This window comes from Cervus canadensis, chromosome 17 (assembly GCF_019320065.1).
Source record: "Cervus canadensis isolate Bull #8, Minnesota chromosome 17, ASM1932006v1, whole genome shotgun sequence".
Classification (NCBI taxonomy): Eukaryota; Metazoa; Chordata; class Mammalia; order Artiodactyla; family Cervidae; genus Cervus; species Cervus canadensis.
Window position 1 is genome coordinate 27174411 of NC_057402.1, and position 20643 is coordinate 27195053.

Here is a 20643-nt window from a genome sequence, read left to right on the forward strand (position 1 = left end):
CCCTTCTCTTCACACACTCTAGCATTTATTGTTTGTGGATTTTTCGACTGGTGTGAGGTGATACCTCATTGTAGTTTTGATTTGAATTTCTCTAACAGAGATGTTGAATATCTTTTCATGTGCATCTTGGCTATCCTTGGAGAAATGTCTATTTAGGTCTTTTACCCATTTTTTGATTGAGTTGTTGGTTTTGATCATATTAAGCTTCATGAGCTATTTGTAAATTTGGGAGATTTATTCCTTGTTGGTCACATCATTTGCAAATATTTTCTCCCAGTCTGTGGTTTTTTCGTTTATCGTTTCCTTTGCTGTGCAAAAGCTTTTGAGTTTAAGTAGATCCCATTTATGAAAGGTTTTTAAATTGGTCAAGATGTCACTAAACATGTGCTTTTATTTTCTCTATTTAAAAAAAATTTTTTTAAACTTTACTTATTTATGAATTTATTTATCTGTCCATGCTGCGCAGCTTGCAGGATCTTAGTTCCCAGACTAGGTGTTGAACCTGGGCGATGACAGTGAAAATGCATAGTCTTAACCACTGGACTGCCAGTATGGTGGTGGTGTAGTGGCTAAATCATATCCGACTCTTGCGACCCCATGGGCTGTAGCCTGCCAGGCTTCTCTGTCCGTGGGATTTTCCAGGCAAGAATACTGGAGTGGGTTGCTGTTTCCTACTCCAGAGGATCTTCTGGACCCAGGGATCGAACCCTGGTCTCCTGCACTGCAGGCAGATTGTTTACTGACTGACTGAGCCACCAGGGAAGCCCAAGGAGTTCTCTAAACGTGTTTTTTAAAAGTCCATTAAAATGGTTTATGGTTTTACACCTTGAAGGATAAATTCTTCTGCTTATAGAAAATGGGCTTATACCTAGAGATTTATGCTTTCAAATGTCAGATAAATGAGACCTTAATGAAATACAGATTTGATTGTTTAAAATTGAAAGCCTCTTATGCCTTAAACCAACTCTTACCATGTAAAATTACGTTGGAATTTTAGAGGATGGTTGTAGTATTTCTGTTAAATTTTGTATTAGGCTCATTTATAAATAGCAGAGATTTAAAAAGTACAAGTTTTATTTGTCTCTGGAAATCTTAGTATTTTGTGTTTCTCATTTCCTTCTAATTGTTCAGTTCAGTTCAGTTGCTCAGTCGTGTCCGACTCTTTGCAACCCCATGAATTGCAGCACGCCAGGCCTCCCTGACCATCACCAACTCCCGAGGTTTACACAAACTCATGCCTATCGAGTTGGTGATGCCATCCAGCCATCACATCCTCTGTCATCCCCTGCTCTTCCTGCCCCCAATCCCTCCCAGCATCAGGGTCTTTTCCAATGAGTCAGCTCTTTGCGTGAGGTGGCCAAAGCACTGGAGTTTCAGCTTCAGCATCAGTCCCTCCAATGAACACCCAGGACTGATCTCCTTTAGGGTGGACTGGTTGGATCTCCTTGCAGTCCAGGGGACTCTCAAGACTCTTCTCCAACACCACAGTTCAAAAGCATCAATTTTTCAGCACTCAGCTTTTTTCACAGTCCAACTCTCACATCCCTACATGACCACTGGAAAAACCATAGCCTTGACCAGATGGACTTCTGTTGGCAAAGTAATGTCTCTGCTTTTTAATATGCTATCTAGGTTGGTCATAACTATCCTTCCAAAGAGTAAGCGTCTTTTAATTTCATGGCTGCAGTCACCATCTGCAGTGATTTTGGAGCCCTCAAAAATAAAATCTGACATTGTTTCCACTGTCTCCCCATCTATTTCCCATGAGGTGATGGGACCAGATGCCATGATCTTAGTTTTCTGAATGTTGAGCTTTAAGCCAACTTTTTCACTCTCCTCTTTCACTTTCATCAAGAGGCTTTTTAGTTCCTCTTCACTCTCTGCCCTAAGGGTGGTGTCATCTGCATATCTGAGGTTATTTGATACTTCTCCCGGCAATCTTGATTCCAGCTTGTGCTTCTTCCAGCCCAGCGTTTCTCATGATGTACTCTGCATATAAGTTAAATAAGCAGGGTGACAATATACAGCTTTGACATACTCCTGTTCCTCTTTGGAACCAGTCTGTTGTTCCATGTCTAGTTCTAACTGTTGCTTCCTGACCTGCATACAGGTTTCTCAAGAGGCAGGTCAGGTGGTCTGGTATTCCCATCTCTTTCAGAATTTTCCACAGTTTATTGTGATCCACACAGTCTTAATTGTTAGCTATATATAAAATTGGAAAAGGTTATTTTTACGAAAAATCTTACAGGCTATTGCAGGCACACTTTTTTGGTTCATTCTTAAAAAGATAGTATACTTTTTTAGTATCCTGTACAGTATACTTTTTGAGTGTACCGTACCTTGTTAAGTGGGGACTGAGTGCTTGAATTTCAGGATGGTTATACAAAAATTTCTGTAAAGTTCCAGTTCCTCAACACACTGAATCATGAATCTAAGTGTGTTTGTGTGTGTAAAATCTAGCCTCCTTGATATTTCTAATTAGCTGTTTTTTGAAACTTCTATAAATTACTAACTTTTATGTATTTTGCATTCATATAAAATTCCATGGGTCACCTGACTCTATACTTGTACCTTGAATTATTTACAGCTGAACACGGCTTAACCCCAAATATTTAAGTGCTTAGAACAGAATCACCTGTATAACTTGAGTTGCCCCTTGAGGGAAGAAGGTACTAACATTTGTTGAGAACATACTATTTTAAATATTAATATCATGAATTTATTAGTTGCTATAACCTGACTTTGTGTTCAGTTTTCTTCCATATCTAAAGTATTAAACACTTTTCAGTTCCTTATCTGTTAATTTGAGCTTAATGATGTTGTAGTTTCTAAATATTTCTGTTTGTTTTTTTTTTTCTTTTTTTCTATTATTATTTTTTTTTCCAGTGGGTTTGTCATACATTGATATATTATTTCTGTTTTTTAATGAATTCTAAAGAATGTTTTAAAATCATTAGATAAACTCACCTATATCTAGTGTTTGCATTCAGTTTAAATGTTGCTTAAAGTAAGAAAAATCTTACAATAGAACGTTTTGTTAAGTTTTTATTTTGAGTAAAATACTCTTACCTTAGAAATGTTGGAAACTTCACTAACAGAAGCACTTCAGGTTGATAGCACTTTAGCTGAGTCAGTGCTGGATGTTGTGCACTAGCGACCTCTAGTGGTCTTGCAATTTAAAAATTGCTGTGCTGTCAGTGTCAAAACATTTTTTTAGATTGATATGTGATAATCAGCATATACTGATTGTTGGACAGCTCAGATGATAATACATAGACCCAGTGAGTACCTTGGGATTTCGATAGAAATTTCACTGAACCTGTAGATTAGTTGGGTAGTATTGACATTTTAGTAATAGTCTTCTAACTCACAAATGTGGAATGTGTTTACACTTATTTCTGTCTTTAATTTCATTCAGCAATACTTTTAGTTTTTATTTTAGCAGTCTTTCACCTTCTATAAGTGTTACATCACGTATTTTGTTCTTTTTGGTGCTTTTGTAAATGGAATTGTTTCATAATTTTCTTTCATGTTTGTCCATTGATAGAGTATGGGAATGCTGTTGATTTTTGTGTGTTGACTGTGACCTGGTATTTTCTTAATTTGTAGTAACAGACTTGTGGAATCTTTTGGATTTGTTTTACATATAGCATCATCTGTACAGAGATAATTTTTCTTCTTCCTTTTTAACTTAGGTCCCTTTCATTTTCCTTGCTTCATTGTTCTGTATATGATTTCTAGTACTAAGTTGAACAAGTGTGTTGTAAGCAGGCACCCTTGTTCTGATTTTTGAGTAGAGACTTTTAGTCTTGGTATGATGTTCATTGTAGTTTTTCATAAATGGCTTTTATTATGTTGTGAGAGTTTCCTTTTTGTTCCTATTTTATTGACAATTTTTTTTTTCTTAAGAAAAAGCTGTTAGTTGCATCAGATTCTTTTTCTCATCAGTTGAAATGGCCAATTTTTTTCCTCCTTTATTCTTTTCATGTAGTATTTTATATTCATTGGTTTCCTTATGTTGAACCATCCTTGCGTTCCAGGGATAAATCCTTCTCGGTCATGATTTGTAATCTTTGTAATATGCTGCTAAATTTGATACACTGGTATTTTCTTGAGAATTTTTGCATCAGTATTTATACTGAGCAGTATCTGTGTTTTCTTGCAGTGTTTTTTAACTTTGCCTTTTGGGGCAGTACTGGCTTCATTGAACTAAGGAATGTCCGTTTAAAATTTTGGGAGATGTTTTAAAGATTTGTGTTAAATTTTTAAATGTTTGGTAGAATTCACTAGTAAAGCAATCAGCCCAGAGATTTTCTTTGTAGGGAAATTTTTAATTATTAGTTTAATCTTTTTATTATAGGCCTTTTACAGTTTTTCTCTTTTTTTCATTATTCTTTCTTGGTGAATTCTGTGTTTCTAGGTTATCCAATTTGTTGGTTGGTGTACAGTTGTTTGTGGTACTATACAAGTATAATCCTTTTTATTTATCCTTTTTATTTCTGTAGACTTGGTTGTAATGTCCCCCCGCCTTTCTTTTCTGAGTTGTGTGGGTGTGTGTTTTTCTTTAGTCAACCCAGGTAACTGTTTATGGATTTTGTTGATCTTTATGAAGAACTAAGTTTTGATTTTGTTGACCTTTTTTTTTTTTCTATTTTTCTCTTCTCCATTTTGTTTCTGTGCTTTAATCTTTATTATTTCTTTCCTTCTGCTAGCTTTGGGTTTAGTTCATTTTTTGAAATTTCTTAAGTTTTAAAGTTAGGTTGTTGATTTGAGTTCTTTCTCGCTTCTTAACGTGGGCCTTTATATATAAGCTGTAAGTTTTTCATTTAGCACTGCTTTTGCTGTGTCTCATAAGTTTTGGTAAGTTTGGTGTGTTTTATTTTCATTCCTAAGTATTTTTTAATTTTCCTGTTGATTTCTTTGTTTTATTAGTTATTTAAGAGTATGTTGTTTAATTACCAAGGGTTTGTGGCTTTTTCAAGTTTCTATTTCTGTTATTGATTTCTAGTTTCATCTACTGTGACCATAAGAATTTTAAAAAATATATTTATTTATTTGGCTCTGCCGGGTCTCTGTTGGCGCATGAACTTTAGTTACGGCGAGTGGGGGCGCCTTTCTAGCTGTGGTTTGCTGGCTTCTCACGGCAGTGGCTTCTGTTACTGCCGAGCACCGGCTCCGGGGCAGGTGTGCTTCAGCACTTGTGGCGCATGGGCGTTAGTTGCGTGTGACATGTGGAATCATCCTGAACCAGGCATTGAAACTGTGTCCCTTGCAATGGCAGGTGGATTCTTAACCACTGGACCACCGAGGAAGTCCCACAGGAAATATTTTTAATGCTATTTGTGTTTTAAAATTGATTATGCTTGATTTGGTATTCTGATGTGTGGTCTGTCTTTGAGAATATCCCATGTATATTTGAGAAGAATGTATTCTGCTGTTGTTGGATAGAGTGTTTCCTATATATCTGTTAGATCTAGTTGGTTTATTGAGTTGTTCAGATCCTCTATTTACTTATTTTCGGTCTTGTACTTCTATATGTTACTGAAGTGGAATATTGAAGACTCCAGCTATTGAACTTTTTCTCCCTTTAATTCTGTCAGTTTTTGCATCATATATTTTGATGATATCATTGGGTACGTAAATATAATTGTTGTATTTTCTTATTGTCAATTCAGTGGCTCAGTCATGTCCGACTCCTTGCAACCCCATGGACTGTAGCACGCCAGGCTTCCCTGTCCATCACCAACTCCTGGAGCTTCCTCAAACTCACATCCATTGTGTCGGTGATGCCATCCAACCATTTCATCCTCTGTCATCCCCTTCTCCTCCCGCCTTCAATCTTTTCCAGCATCAGGGTCTTTTTCCAGGGAGTCAGTTCTTCGCATCAGGTGGCCAGAATACTGGAGTTTCAGCTTCAGCATCAGTCCTTCCAATGAATACTCAGGACTGATTTCCTTTAGGATGGACTGGTTGGATCTCCTTGCAGTCCAAGGGACTCTCAAGAGTCTTCTCCAACACCACAGTTCAAAAACATCAATTCTTTGTTGCTCAGCTTTCTTTGTAGTCCCACTCTCACATCCATACATACTGGAAAAACCATAGCTTTGACTAGACGGACCTTTGTTGGCAAAGTAATTTCTCTGCTTTTTAATTTGTTGTCTAGGTTGGTCATAGCTTTTCTTCCAAGGAGCAAATGTCTTTTTAATTTCATGGCTGCAGTCACCACATGCAGTGATTTTGGAGCCCAAGAAAGTAAAGTCTGTCACTGTTCCCATTGTTTCCCCATGTATTTGCCATGAAGTGATGGGACTGGATGCCATGATCTTAGTTTTCTTGTTGTATTGAATCTCTTATTAGTATACAGTGTTCTTTGACTTTTGCAGCCTTTTATCATTTAAAGTCTGTTTTGTCTAATATTGGAAGTTTTGCAAACCTTAATAGTAAATATACTAGGCTTTGGAAGTTACATTGGGTCTGTGTTGCCTCTTCTAATTTTTTTTTTTTAAACCATTTTTCACTTGGGATTGTCCAAAAGGTTGCCTGCCAGTCCCTGCTTTATCTTGAACAGAAGGTCTTTAATTATAGTGGTCTTTATTGTGGCAGACAGGGTCTTCATTGAGGCATGTGGGATTTTTTAGTTGTGACATGTGGGATCTAGTTCTCTGACCAGAAGTTGAACCTGGGCCCTCTGCATTGGGAGCATAGAGCCTTAGCCACTGGACCACCCGAGAAGGCCCTAGTGTCTTTATCTTATTCAAGAAATCTTTCCTTAATCTGAGATTATGAAGAGATATATCATATAAACATTTGCTGCACACCTCATTTTATTGCACTTTGCAGTTACTGCATTTTTTACATACTGGAGATTTATGGCTACCCTTCCATCAAGCAAGTCTGTTGATGCCGTTTTCCCAACAGCATCACTTCTTTTATATTTCTGAATATGACATTTTGGTAATTCTCGCAACCTTTCAAAGACTTCATAATCAGCTTTTCTAGTTCTGTACACACACTTTGGGAGTATATTGGAATTACATTAATTGTTTTGAATTACGTTAATTGTTTTGGTTAATGTGTGTGTGAATATTGATATTTTCCAGTAGTGAGTTTGCTAGTCCATTTATCTTTTATGTCTCCGTTAAAGTTTTAAACTTTTTGTGCAGAGATTTTGTGTATCTTTGGTTTATTACTAGGTACTTTTGGTTTTTGATGCTATTGTAAGGATTTTTGCAGTTACTTTTTAAAAGGTTATTTGCAAAGATGATTCTATTAATGGTGCATCATGACCTGTAAAAACAATAGAAAAATCTGTTGTTCTCGATCCTTTATTGCTGTTGTTGTTCAGTTGCCAAGTCATGTCCAACTCTTCACAACTCCATGGACTGCAGCACACCAGGCTTCCCTGTCCCTCATAATCTCCCGGGGTTTGTCCAAGTTCATGTCCATTGAATCAGTGATGCCAATCCAACCATCTTATCCTCTGTTGCCCTCTTCTCCTTCTGCCTTCAGTCTTTCCAGCATCAGGGTTTTTTCCAGTGAGTCAGCTAACTATTCGTATCAGGTGACCAAAGTATTGGAGCTTCAGCTTCAGCATCAGTCCTTCCAATGAATATTTGGGGTTGATTTCCTTTAGGATTTACTGGTTTGATATCCTTACTTTTTAAGGGACTCTCAAGAGTATTCTCTAGCACCACAGTTCGAAAGCTTTGGCACTCTGCCTTCTTATTGTCCAGCTCTCACATCCATACATGACCACTGGAAAGACCACAGCATTGACTATACAGACCATTGTTGGCAAAGTGATGTCTGTGCTTTTTAACACACTGTCCAACACACTGTTTGTCACACTTGTATGTTTAACACACTGTCATAGCTTTCCATGATCCTTTACTAAATGCCAAATCTGTTATTCAGTTGGTCCTTATTATCACTATAAGACATAATCTTTACCTTTTTAGTCTGTACGAATTGTAAGGTCAGTCCCAATAGTTAGGTCTTTTCCATCATTAATCTGTTTTTTTACCCCCCTCTTCAGGTATTTTGAGTTAGACTATGTCCTTTTAAGGTTTCATTTTAATGAATTCTTACCATTTTGTTGTCTTGTATCTTTGTAAATTATCCCCTTTCGGCTCCTGTTCAGAAACTGCTTCGGTGTTCCTGTTATTTTACATGATTTGTGCGTCTTTGTTTCATTTATTGGATTCTCTAGGTATGGATGATTTTTTAGTACCAAAATTCCAAAAAAGATTTTTTTTAAGTTTTTAGTGCCTTTTTCAGCCTGAAAAATCTCTAGTTACTTATTAAGAAGCAGAATAAAATGAACTTCTTTCATCATCTTCTGGTGCTAATTGTAAAATACTTCTGAGATCTGGAATTTGGAGTCATGTATAGTATGTGATTCTTTTTTTTTTTTTTTTTTTAGCCAATCCAGAAGAAAACCCTCCCATCAGAAATTCTTGATTCTGTATCAGTGAAATTGACATATTTTACCTTTGCTTCACAGCTTAAGAGAGTCAGAAGTTCTTCTTTTCTCTTATGGATCTTAGACTATTATTAGGTTTTGAATCTTTATCATTGCTCCTAGATCTTTGTTTTGAAACTTGCATTTAGACTATATGTTATATAGCTGTGTATCATTTTCAGGTCTTCTGGAGTTGTGGGTGATTTTTCTTAATTTTCCCAAACTTAAATGTGTTAAATCATCCAGATGAATTCATTTGTTCTGATTCCATGTTCACCGAAATTAAAAAAAAAACAACTTTTTAAATTAACCATAATTTAGGTTATTGAGTAGCTTACTTTCTCTTAATGAAGAAATACATCTATTGCTCATCTCAACAAAACGATGAAAGTTAATTTTATTGCACACATGTTTTATAACAGGAAATACTGCATACAGATGCCAGTCTTCTTAAACGTATCACACTTTCATGTGGGTAAATAAAGGAGGCTGACATTCTGGGAAGGGCCAGAAAAAGAAGGAGACTTGTCTCCCTAAGGAAATAAGGCAATTAAAAGGAAAAAAAAATTAACTGTAGAAAAATAATGGTAGAAAGTAACAATGTTGTTGAACATATAACTTCACTTGTTAGATTGGTGCAAGAAGTAATTGCAGAAAATAATTGCTGTTTTGCATTCTTGAACTTTACCATTGATATTGGAATACATTCTTAAATGTGATTGTTATGCATCATTTTAATGCACATTTTTTCTTATTAATGACTCATTACTTACTGTTTATTTTATATGTATTTTAGACTAGGGAATTGATGTTAGACAAAAAACAAATTTGAATGATTTTCTTATTCAAGTTCACAACGAGTTGTAAAGCAGTTCACAACATCATCCATGCATTTGGCTCAGGAACTGCTAATGAAGGTACAGTGCAGTGGTGGTACAAGAAGCTTTGCAAAGGAAACTAGAGCCTTGAAGATAAGGAGTGCAGTGGCTGGCCGTGGAAAGTTGACAAGACCAACTGAGAGGATCATCAAAACTGATCCTCTTACAACTACACAAGTTGTTGCTGAAGAATTCAGTGTCAACCATTCTACAGTCATTCAAAATTTGAAGCAAATTGGAAAAGTGAAAAACCTTGATAAATGAGTGCCTCATTAGTTAACCCAGAAATTTTGAAAATTGTCCTTTTGAAGTGTCGTCTTATCTTATTCCATTTAACAACAACAAACAATTTCTTAATCGGATTATGACGTGTGATGAAAAGTGATTTTGTACGACAGCTGCCAACATCAGCTCAGTGGTTGCATCAAGAAGAAGCTCCAAAGCACTTCCCAAAGCCAAACTTGCACCAAAAAAGGATCATGTCACTGTTTGGTGGTCTGCTGACCGTCTGGTCCACAACAGCTTTCTGAATCCCAGTGATGAAACCATCACATTGGAGAAATATGCTCAGCAAACTGATGAGATACCTGCAGATCTGCATCACCTACAGCCAGCATTGGTCAAGAGAAAGGACCCAGTTCTTCTCCACAACAATGCCTGACCACATGTCACACAAGCCACACTTCAAAAGTTGAATGTACTGGGCTGTGAAGTTTTGGCTCATTCAGCTGATCTCTTGCCAACCAACTACCACTTCTTAAAGCATCTTGACAACTTTTTGCAGGAAAAATATTTCTACAACCAGCAGGATGCAAAAATGCTTTCCAAGAGTTTGTTGAATCTTGAGCTCAGGTTTTTATGGTACAGGAATAAACAAACATATCTATCGTTTGCAAAACTGTGTTGATTGTAATGGTTCCTGTTTTGGTTAATGAAGATGTGTTTGATAGTTATAATGATTTTAAATTCTGGGTCCAAAGCTGCAATTACTTTTTCACCAACCTAATACTTGTGATACTTTGGATAATTGTTTCAAGAGTTGAAACATTTCGAAGTGTGGTGGTCAGAAAGGGGAAGATTATCAATTTTTAAATGTTTCATGAAAGAAATGCTTTTGAGGTAATATGACTTTTTAAAACAACTAATATATAATTTGAGGAAAAGTGTGAATATGATAACTTTCTGTTCTTTGTAACTTGTTTGTTAGGAATTAAGTGTAATTTTTGCATTTAAAATTTCCTTTTAAAATTATGTGAAAATTGTTAGTAGTAGAGACCATAAGGATTATAGGTAAATAGCTAATTTATAGTTATCTTTATTTTAAAGTGACTATTTTCTAACAAAGTTTTATCAACTACTACTATGAATTTTAAATCTTGCTATCATGAATAAAAGTGCAGAATTGTATGCTTATTGTTTTCCTTTTTTCAATTTCCTGTGTATAGTTAAAAAGTAAAAATAAATGAACTTTTTATATTTTTAGGCTCGGATAGCATTTTTGCAAGGAGAAAGAAAAGGTCAAGAAAACTTGAAGAAGGATTTAGTAAGAAGAATAAAGATGTTAGAGTATGCATTAAAACAAGAAAGGTAGGTGTCCCTTATTTTCTTGCATGAATAAAAGTATAACTATTATTCTTACATGTTATTGTACAGTGTATTTGAAAACTCTGAAAGATACAAAGATTTGCCCAAAATAAAGGATGATATTTTGATTCGATCATTACATGGCAAAAGAAAAAAGATTAAAATCTTTAAATTGAAGTAATATATTTTTTTGTAGAGTCTTAAGTTTTGGGGGTTTTTTTGCCCCCCCCTTTTTTTTTAAACAAATTAAGAAAAAGTTATCTTTACTTGGGTGTATATCTTATTTGGATAATCTATCTTTTTTTTTTTCTTGTACATGCAGTGTATTTTTTTCCTCTAACTTGTTTGCAACTAAAGTTTAAAGAAACTGACATTCATATGATTTTTTTAAATTTGTCATTGAAGAAATATATACCAGTAGTTATTAAACTGTGTAGAAAGGAAAATAAAACTTTTTTTTTCTTTCAACAATTTATTATTAAATTTTCAGGGCAAAATATCACAAATTAAAATATGGCACAGAACTGAACCAAGGTGACTTGAAAATGCCAACCTTTGAATCAGGTAAACTTGATTCTTCTGTTAATCTCTGCCCTCCATCCTAGAAAAACTTGTTTAAGCTCACTTTTGGTAACAGGCATGTTCTCTTTACCTCCGTTTTGCTTTGATAGCATTGGTTACTTAAATAACTATTATAATGCTTTCTAGAATTTGAGGGAAAATAATAAATGAATAAAAGTTTCATCTACCTCCTCATCAATCCTGAAGTTATTTGTCTTATTTTTCTTGTTTTGAAACCTCTGTAAAACTGGATGTATATTTGGTCACAATTAGAAGTGAAAGGGAATGAGTAACTCTCTGTACCACCTGTAGGCGATTTTTGTTTGGTTCTACTTAAGCTTGTGTGTGTTAGTTGCTCAGTTGTGTCTGACTCTCTGAGACCCCATGGACTGTGGCCCACCACAGTCCTCTGTCCATAGACTTTTCCAGGCGAGAATCCTGGAGTCGATGGCCAGTCTCTTCTCCAGGGGGTCGTCCCAACCCAGGAGCCGAACTCTCATCTCCTGCATTGCAGTCAGATTCTTCACTGTCTGAGCCACCAGGAAACCCCTACATAAACTTAATTTTGTATTATTAAAATGTTAACTGTTTTTTCCTAGAGAAGCTGTGATTAACTCAGTCTAGTCCTAAAGGAATTAGAAATTTGAATTTGGGGACTATGGAGGCAGCCAGATAAAGATACAAGAAGGAAAACGTTTTCTCCAGTTGACCTTACTCTTTACTAAAATAGTGAGTGTAAGAGTAGAATGTGATGAACAATTATGCAGGGAAGAGAAAAGCTGGATATAAGAAAAGGCTAACAGTTCACTGTTTATTTTAGGGTTTCATATGATTGCAATTTGAGTAGACTAAAAGTTTAATAAGGAACGAGTCTTTTGATTTATATAATATTTGGGTATATTACTATAATTTTCTTTTTCTGATATATATATATATAGAGAGAGCCCATTTATATATGCATTTTGCTAGTGCAAGCAAACTGAATTCTATACTGTTCTTGACTGCTGGTTACTAAGATAAGGAAAAATGATGTCTTCATTTGAATATACAAATTTTCTTTTCTGTAGTTGCTTCTTTGTTGTTCAGTCACTCAGTCATAGCCATGTCTTTTGTGACCCCGTGGATGGAGCCCACCAGGCTCCTCTGCTCATGGGATTTCCCAGGCAAGAATATTGGAGTGGGTTGCCATTTCCTACTCCAGAGGATCTTCCCAACCCAGAGGTCAGACCTGCATATTCTGTAAGTCCCCTGCATTGTAGGTGGATTCTTTATCGCTGAGCCACCAGGAAAGTTATAGTTGCTTTCATACCTAATAAAGTTAAAGCATATTTAATAGGGAAAATAAGAAAAGTATGAATTTTTATTTTTACAGTTAAATGTTATAATAGATTTGTAAAAATTTAGCTAATTGGCTTTTACTTTAATATTAAGTACTTGGCAGAAACACCCTATATGTACAATCTTCAGTTGATTTATTTTTAGGTCTTCTCCACTTACCAGTTTTAGCACCACACCGTATCTTCCTGTCTTCCCTGATGGCTCAGATAGTAAATAACTTGCCTGGAGTGCAGGTTCAATCCCTGGGTTGGGAAGATCCCCTGGAGAAGGGAATGGCAACCTAGTCCAGTATTGCTGGAGAATTCCACGGACAGAGGAGCCTGGTGGGCTATAGTTGATGGGGTCACAGAGTCAGACACAACTGAGTGACTAACAGAGACACACACACTTATTTTCCTAGTTGTTGTCATATATAAAATTGAGAGAGCAAGATAGTAGTGGCATGGGTTTCCTTTGATCTAGCTTGTAAGTGGTTATGAAGACTCACTCTGATGAGTCAGGGACAAGATTACGTCTTCCTTGGAAAAGCGACAGTAAGTGATATAAGATGTGAAACCTGTATATTTTCAGTAATACTTTCTTTACCATAGCAGTCCTACCATAGTTTGAGGGAGTACAGTGGTTCACCACAGAGGAAACCTGATGCCTTTGTAGCTTTCCTTTAACTCATTTTCTTTCTAATATGGCTAGAGTAGTCAGAAAATAGTCACTTTCTTTGTTTTGCCTGTGCTGTGTTGTGTGGCTTGCAGGATTAGTTCCCTAACCAGGTATTGATCCTGGGCCCTGGCATTGGAAGCGCTGAGTCCTAGCCAATCCCCTGGACTGCCAGGAAATCCCTTGCTTTCTGTAACTTGAGGACTGTTCTCCTTACTTGGTCTGTGTAAATGTGAAGAGGCTAGTTGCAGCCCCATTGTTCCTAAAGCTAGAGTCACAGTTGGCTAACTGGTTTTGGTGCAAGTTTGTATAAAGTCAAGTCATTAGCAGATAATCTCTCCTGCCCACAGCAGAAATAGGATAAAGACACATCTGTTTTTATCTGTATAAAGTGAAAGGGGCTCAGTCGTGCAACCCCATGGACTATACAGTCCATAGAATTCTCCAGGCCAGAATACTAGAGTGGGTAGCCTTTCCCTTCTGCAGGGCACCTTCCCAATGTGAACTTAAATATTAAACTTCCTTAAATTGAAGAGTAAAATAGCATCCAAGTATTTTATTTATAGGAGCCACAATGATAACAAAATAAATTATTTTTACTGATGTAGAAAAGCTACTCAGGATATTTAGTGGAAAACAGACAAAGGAATGGGCAGAAATACACTGTGCCGACAACAGGACAAAGTTATTTATGTCAAAGTATAGATAGAGATAAACACTGAATCAGTATTGCCTTTTTTATACTCAAATCAAAATGTTAAAGGAAGATGTACAAAATACTGTTTTAAGAGAAGCACAAGATGTTTGTGTTTTTATACACTTGTCCAAGTAATACCAATACATATATCCTAAACTTAACCCTATAAAAGAATATGTATCCAGTTCTGTAAAGAACTCCTATTTCCCTCTATTTTGGGGAAGATTCTAAAACAGGAGAAATAGGGACAAAAAGACTTGAAAAGTCACTAATAAAAGAAATGGCCAGTAAGTATATGGAATGATGCTCAAATGTATTAGTTATTGAGGAAATGGAACTTAAAACCACAATACATTACCTATCACAATGGTGAAAGGAGAAAAAATGTCTTTTTTTTTTTTTTCCAGTGTTGCTGAGGGTGTGGATCAGCCAGGAATTTTGCACCTACTGGTATTGGAATTCTAAATTGATAAAACTGCTCTGAAAGTGATGTCAATACAAATTTCCCCCAGTATCCAAAAATAGAACATTCCCGTTCATAAGCCAAGGTGACATAAGGCAAAGGTGTAATTTACCTTTGGACACATCTTGCTAATAGTGCACAAAATAAATGAAGATAAAGCCCAGGTGTGGGGCTCAGTATGGAGCTTGGTGGTGCCTCTCCTGCTGCTTGTGGTGCGTGCTGCCATTTTTCATCAGCTCACTGCAAAACAAATGCTAAAGAGGCAGTTTTCCTTTCTAACCTTTTTTCATAAAAAGTGAAAAAGGTCTCTGAATTTTTTTTTCAGTTAGGCTAGTGAAAACAGGTATTACATGCAGGTCTTTCAAAAAAGTGATGTGAGAGCTTTGCTGGTGGTCTAGTTTGGTTGAGAATCTGCCTGCCAGTGCGCAGGGCTCATGGGTTCCATCGCTGGTCCAGGAAATGACCACATGCTGCACATCTGCTGAGCCTGTGTGCCACAGTTACTGAGCCCCCACACTGCAGCTGCTGAAACCCATGTGCCCATAGCCTGTGTTCCGCACCAAGAGAAGCCCAAGCACCATGATGAAGAGGAGCTCCCACTCGCTGCAACTAGAGAAAGCCCGTCCGTATACAGTGACGAAGACCCAGCACAACCAGAAATAAATCTTTAAACAAGAAAAAAAGTGAAGTGACATAAAGAAAGCTTTTGAAAAGTGGAAGATAACTGTATTGCTAAAGGGAACACAAGCATGTCCTATGGTACAGTAATTCCACTCCTTGAAATGTTCATCACAAGCCTTGTGTAAGAATGTTCATAGTATTATTACTTTTAATAATTGCAAACTGGAAACAATTCATATGTTCCCTATTGATAGGATAGATAAGTATTTTGTGGTATTTTAGTGTAAGAAAATGTTATTTAGCAAGAAAAGTAAATAAATTATAATCAAACTGATGGATAAATAGCATCACTGACTCAGTGGATATGAATTTGGGCAAACTCCGGGAGATAGTAAAGGACAGGGAAGCCTGGGGTGCTGCAGTCCTTGGAGTCGCTGAGTCGGCCACAACTTAGCAACTGAACAACAACAACCCTGACAGCTTCCACTTTCTCCCCTTCTGTTTGCCATGAAGTGAAGGGACCAGATGCCGTGATCTTAGTTTTTTAATGTTGAATTTCAGGCCAGTGTTTTCACTCTCTTCTTTGACTCTTTAGACCATGTAGTCAAGACTGGTTTTTCCAGTAGTCATGTACAGATGGGAGAGTTGGACCATAAAGAAGGCTGAGCAAAAAAAAAAAAAAAAAAAGAAGGCTGAGCACTAAAGAATTGATGCTTTTGTGCTGGAGAAGACTCTTGAGCGTCTCCCTTGGGTTGCAAGGTGATCAAACCAGTCAATCCTGAAGGAAATCAACCCTAAATATTGACTAGAAGAACTAATGCTAAAGCTATAATACTTTGGACACCTGATGTGAAAACCTGACTCATTGTAAAAGAGCCAACTCATTTGAAAAGACCCTGATGCTGGGAAAGATTGAAGGCAAAAGGGGAAAGGGGCAGCAGAGAACAAGATGGTTAGATAGCGTCACTGACTCAGTGGACATGAATTTGAGCAAATTCTGGGAGATAGTGGAGGATGGGGGAGCCTGGCATGCTGCAGTCGATGGAGTTGCAAAGAGTTGGACAGGACTTAGCAAATGAACAGCAAACTTGACAACATGAGTGGGTCACATAAAATTTTGAAAATTGATATAAATGGTTTCATATAGATCAAAGTCAGAAGTTAACCTGTGCTGAGAAACCAGGGTAGTGTTGATACTTTCTAGGGAGTATCTAGTGAGTTGGAAAAGGGCCTTTTGGGGGGCACCCCAGTTTTCTGGGGTGCTGATGGTGTTTTGTTTCTTAATCTCTGTACTGGTTACATGTGCGTGTTCAAAAATTCATTGAACTATATGTGCTTGGGTGTACTCAAGAATATCCTTTAGCAACAGTGAAAACGAGCCAAATTTCAACAATAAGGGACTGGTTAAATAGGTATATACTCTCTATAAAATACTATATAATTATGTGATGTTAATCTATATTTATTGTGATACAGTGTTTAAGATCTATTAAGTGTTAAAAGCAGCTTGTAGTGCAGTTTAGGTCACGCTTTTTTTTTAATTTGAGGAGTGGAGAAGCTCACGTATGTTATCTTCAGATAGAAAATATGGAATAAGAAGATCTCAAATATTAACACTCTCAGTGATGGGATTTGGGTCAATTACATTCTTTTTTAAAATGTATTCTTTTGGCCAATGATTTTATGTTATATGTGATTTAAAAATAAAATGGTATAAATAGGAAAAAGTGATAAAAAATGGGGGCTATAAGAAGGAGATAATTCTAGAAATTATAGATATTTCTACATATAGGGGAAGAATGAGAGAATACTAATAATGGATTGTTAGGGCTAGAGAAGTTATGCCTTCAAAGAATATTTGAATTCCTGCCAATAACTATTTGTTCACATGACTCTGAGGAATCTAGGAGACTAATGACAGTAAGCCATGGTAAGAGTTTTTAACATTCACTGTGAGTGCTTGTCGTCTGTGGCCCTATATTCTTGCTTTATCTTCATTTTTATAATGGGAAATTACAGGAAAATATTTCTATATCATTAGTGCCAATAAAGTATTAAGAACCACTCTGGAGATACTTGTTGAGAAGTTAACTCACCTGAAGTTACACTGTTCATTAAACTCTTTTTTTAATGTATACACTGTTACCTGAGAATAAAATATGACTTTTTACATACAGTAAAAATGTTTTCTGGTTTAACTTTTTGTTCTAAAAATGAAACTGACTCTATTGGGTCTTGTATATAGACTTAGCATCTACTGATACAAACTCTAAGTTACTCATTTTATACACACACACACACACACACCCAATTTCTTAATAGTGTTGATTTATGTAAATAGTAAATATTTTAAATTTCAGAAGCATTCAAATCAGCAGAATTCTGGTAGTAATTGATTTTAATAATTTTTCAAATCCTGGGCTTTTGTTTTTTTAATTTCGTGTAGTAATAGTAATATACACTTGGTTTTTCCCAATTTTAAAACAAGGAGAATGGTGCTTAAGTGTTTGGGCTGTCAGGATAAACAGTTAAATGAATAACCCATGGTAAACACTCAATAAAAGTTAATTTTCTTATATCCTTTATAAAATATTTTGGTATGTTTTTGTGGGACTTTGTGATAACTTTGGCAGCATTATCAGGAGTTGAAGTAACATGTATGAAACTTGTCTTGTTTTGTTGTTGTTATTAATTTTTAGAAGAAACCAAAGACACAGAGGCTCCCACAGCACCTCAGAATAGCCAGTTAACGTGGAAGCAAGGCAGACAACTGTTAAGACAGTGAGTAATGGTTCATTTTCAGCTTTAAGGATTTAGGTATGAAAGTGTTTACTCAGTCACTTGGCAAGTGAAAATTATTTAATGATAGTGGGACAATGTGTATAGCCCTCATATTGTTTCTTTTTTGTTTTGTTAGATTTTGAATCTTTTTGAAGTTTGCATCCTCTGAATGTTTCTTTAAACATTTCTCAGAATGATCTTATTTTCTTATTTGTGAAATAGAATGTCAGAAACAATAGGGAATTCATACTTATGCACACACTCATTCCTGTCACTGCAAAATTCACATATTTGGTTTTAAGTGAGATTGTGACTGGTTTAGAGAAGGAATTTAACTGGTTGTCAGAAACTTTTCAGTGCTGGCTTGCATATATTTACTTGAATTTTTGAGGAACATTATTGATATTTTAATTCTTTGCTCTATTAGAAGTACTTCTGTGGCAAATCTTTTTACTATCAATTAGAATAAATAAAGATTCATTTGTTCTTTTCCCTTGTGTTTGGAAAACTTTGGTACTTGAATGCACCTGAAATCTTAGGTAACTTGTAATTATTCACCCTTCTCAAACCTAGGTATCTTTACCTTTGCTTCAGTAACCCAGTGAAGTGTGGTCAGACCCTTGGTCTTATTATATCTGACAGTTCGTATTCCACTTCTCTTAATCTGGTTCCCCTGTTACTTGCCCTCTGATCTGATCTTGACTGCTTCATTTTCCGTATCTCCTCCACCAGTGGTTGGTTTGATTTTGTTTTTTTCTTGTGGTAGGGTTTTTTGTTTGTTTTTGTTACTTCGTTAGCTCCTGCTTAGACCCCATGATCCTTTACCCTTTTGCCAGTACCCTTAGCTTTCTTGCTGCCCACTTGTTACCCCTCCTTGTCCCACCAGTCATTTTACTATACCTACCTGGAGGATCTCAGCCCTAGTTCAGTCATACTATCTGTTGCTTCTGTTTCTAATTAATTCTTGGAGAAAAGTCATAGAATTGTGTGAATGCCGTTACACACGCATGGTTTCCTGTCCAAACATTTCATGGAGCCTTTTTCCGTATCCCTTGTCATCTCTTGCTCCTGTTGCCCTCAGTTTGCGCTCCTAAACTTGCACTGCATCTCAACCCATTCTTCCTTACTCTTATTAGAGCACCTTAGGTTCTATTTCACTGAAAATACGAAGGCTATCAGGTGAGAACTCTTCACTTCTTGCTTTTCTTTTTGTAAATGTATTTAAACCTCGTATTTATAATCTCAGTTTCTAATGTTCTATTCAGAGAAATTTTTATCAATCTGAACTCTTGGTGACTAAAATCCAAGTTTTAATAAAAACGGATTATTGCTTGGAAGGATGCTAGGGTAGCTAGCTGAGTTAAGGGAAGTGCTGATTGATTAAGAGTTGGGAACACAAGAGCTGGAGCATCACTTGAGGATTTCTCAGGGAGTGGAGCATCCAGGATATGATCTGAAATTCTTTGGTTTTCTACTCCTCTGTGTATCAGTTTTATTCTTTTCTCCTGAAAACCACTTCTCTCCAAATAACAGAGGATCCCTTGTTTTATTAAGAATACTTTCTGAGGATTAAATTTGTCTTCACTCGATTGAATAACTACCAAGTCAGTTGTTTTTACCTGGTTTGTTTAAGATTTTGATGGCCTACTAAGACCACATGGTTAGAATGTGGGGTTGATTCCCGCGCCCCCCCCCCCCACCCCGCCCCAAAAAGAGGACCACATTTTTTAGAAGAGTTTGATGGCTCTAGGGAAAACAGGTACACAGAATTTCTCACATCAATGCCTAATCCCATTGTCTGGCTTTATAGTCTGTCTCTTTTTACCTTTCTCTAAAAATAGTTTATGTGAATAGTCTTCTTTGTTCATTTCTCAGCTAGTTTTCCATTTTCATATTTCCCTGAAGCTTCTATCACAAACATATTTATGAGACCCTTTGTTCATTTGATCCTTTGGAAATACTTGACATAAACTCCTCATTTCTTTTTGAAACTCAGTTTTTCTTACTTTCATGAAGTTACTCTTTGCTGGTTTTTTTTTTTAACCCTAATTTCTCATATTCTTTCCTTTGATTTTCCTTTGTGCTTTTCTTTTCCAGCTTTTTTGTCCCCAAGCTTTCTGTTTTTATTTATGCTTTTTCTCTGGGTAACTTCATTTAAATTTATGGCTTCAAATATCACCAAACACTAATGACTCCCAAATCTGTACACCCAGTCCATTCTTTTCTGAGCTTTTGACCTTTCTTATCACTGTACCTAATAAATGTTATCACTGTGATAGGTACTACATGATTATTTGATGGGTACCCTGTAAAACCAGACTCTGGCCCTTTATTACTCATTTTATTGAGTAGAATCACCATTCAGTCATCTCAGCTAGAAACCTGAAAAATTTCCAAAATTCTCATCTTAATTTACTGCTATAGTTACTTTTGTAGCAAGTTACTTGGGTTTTCTCTTATTTTTCTCACATTTTTTTCTCTTCTCCAGTTTTAACTTCTTGCTGTGTTAGTGTCCTAACCAGTCAGTCTCCCTGTCTTTAGCTTTCACTTAGAAATCTTTTGTTATTTTGTCAGTAATATATAAGGCTTCTTTTTAACATCTTCC

The 20643-nt window shown here is 36.2% G+C and overlaps 1 protein-coding gene across 4 annotated transcripts in view; it reads left to right on the forward strand.

The window, feature by feature from the left end:
• STRN3 (striatin 3) overlaps window positions 1–20643 on the forward strand; it is a 100494-nt gene that overhangs the window by 32611 nt on the left and 47240 nt on the right. For all 4 annotated transcript variants that reach the window (XM_043489814.1, XM_043489815.1, XM_043489816.1 and 1 more), the window contains exons 2-4: window positions 10823–10926; window positions 11414–11487; window positions 17957–18038. In XM_043489814.1, the coding sequence (XP_043345749.1) occupies window positions 10823–10926; window positions 11414–11487; window positions 17957–18038 (260 nt within the window). The remainder of the gene's footprint in view (window positions 1–10822; window positions 10927–11413; window positions 11488–17956; window positions 18039–20643) is intronic.